The sequence below is a fragment of the Vicia villosa genome, linkage group LG2 (assembly GCF_029867415.1).
Source record: "Vicia villosa cultivar HV-30 ecotype Madison, WI linkage group LG2, Vvil1.0, whole genome shotgun sequence".
NCBI lineage: Eukaryota > Viridiplantae > Streptophyta > Magnoliopsida > Fabales > Fabaceae > Vicia > Vicia villosa.
Window position 1 is genome coordinate 79,825,956 of NC_081181.1, and position 1,184 is coordinate 79,827,139.

The following is a 1,184-nucleotide window of genomic DNA, read 5'->3' on the forward strand; positions in this document are numbered from 1 at the left end:
AACTAAAGACTCACCGTCCATACATATCAATTTATTGTTAATTAATTGTATAGTTATTCAAATTTAATATAATATAACATTAAATCTTTTTGACTTATATTAAAACCCGCCCAGATAAACACAACATTAAAATTGAAAATAATAAATAAGATTAATTGTATTGTACATGTTAACATTTGCCTCTATATAACTCAAAATCCTAAGGAGAAATTTTTTATAAAACAAGAGTGAGACTAAAATACCAACCAACAACTATGGCTAAATTAGTTTATGCATTTCTTCTAATGGCTGTCACAACTCTTGTGATCCAACATGTTTATGTGAGTGATTTGATTTTTTCTGTTTATTTAGTTTAAAAATAATGATTTATAATTCTGAGTTTATTCATACTAACATCTGTTTATTTATTTTTTAAATAAAAATCTACAGGCTGGAGGAGAAGGATCTCTTCAACCCAATGGTATGAACTCTAGCTATTGTTTTTTAACAATATTCTTCTAGTTATCATATGAGAGAAACTCAACATTGCTCACCATTAAAATCTTGTTTTAATTTTTTCAGAGTGTGCGGGAGCATGTAATGTGCGATGTTCAGCAAGTTCATACAAGGAGAGATGTTTAGAGTATTGTAACATTTGTTGTGCAAAATGTTTATGTGTTCCATCTGGAACATCTGGTAACAAGGAAGAATGTCCATGCTATAATGACTTGAAAAATGATAAAGGAGGACCCAAGTGTCCCTAGTTTTTTTTATGGTTTATGCATGCATAGATCTATGTGAATGTATTTCTCTGAAATATGATTATTAATAAAAATGTCCCTAATCTCTGAAATAGAATTATTAATAAAAAGTTTCCTAATTTATATTGTGTGTATATTATTAGTCATGCGCTAATATTTCTATTTGATTATTAATGTTCAATGGAGCCATATGAAAATAAGAATGACAAATAAGTGATGACCATAAAACTAAAACAATGAAATAAAATTTATTAAACTATAATAATCCTTCAAAGTATTATCGTTTGTATTGTAAAAATATTTTGGTGGGTAATATTGGTCACCTGATAGTAGTGTATGATAATATTTTTTGTCTAATTAACTTATTAAAAAAACTATTCTAGAATTTACAATAATTCGTTTATTTAAGACTATTTTATTAATGATAAATATTTTTTAATGAAA

At 26.2% G+C, this 1,184-nt stretch overlaps 1 protein-coding gene across 1 annotated transcript; it reads left to right on the forward strand.

Moving 5' to 3' along the window:
* Positions 1-254: 254 nt before the first annotated feature.
* LOC131646339 (peamaclein-like) lies at positions 255-813 on the forward strand. The gene is made up of 3 exons (XM_058916404.1): positions 255-320; positions 430-460; positions 562-813. The coding sequence occupies exons 1-3, from the start codon at positions 255-257 to the stop codon at positions 741-743; spliced, it is 279 nt and encodes a 92-aa protein (XP_058772387.1). The 3' UTR covers positions 744-813.
* The last annotated feature ends 371 nt before the right edge of the window (positions 814-1,184 follow it).

Bases quoted from the DNA above. Each gene is read 5' to 3' on its own strand.
- LOC131646339 (XM_058916404.1), top strand. From the start codon at position 255: ATGGCTAAATTAGTTTATGCATTTCTTCTAATGGCTGTCACAACTCTT. The intron at 321-429 runs GTGAGTGATTTG...AAAAATCTACAG, and splicing joins TTGTGATCCAACATGTTTAT to GCTGGAGGAGAAGGATCTCT. The intron at 461-561 runs GTATGAACTCTA...TAATTTTTTCAG, and splicing joins AGGATCTCTTCAACCCAATG to AGTGTGCGGGAGCATGTAAT.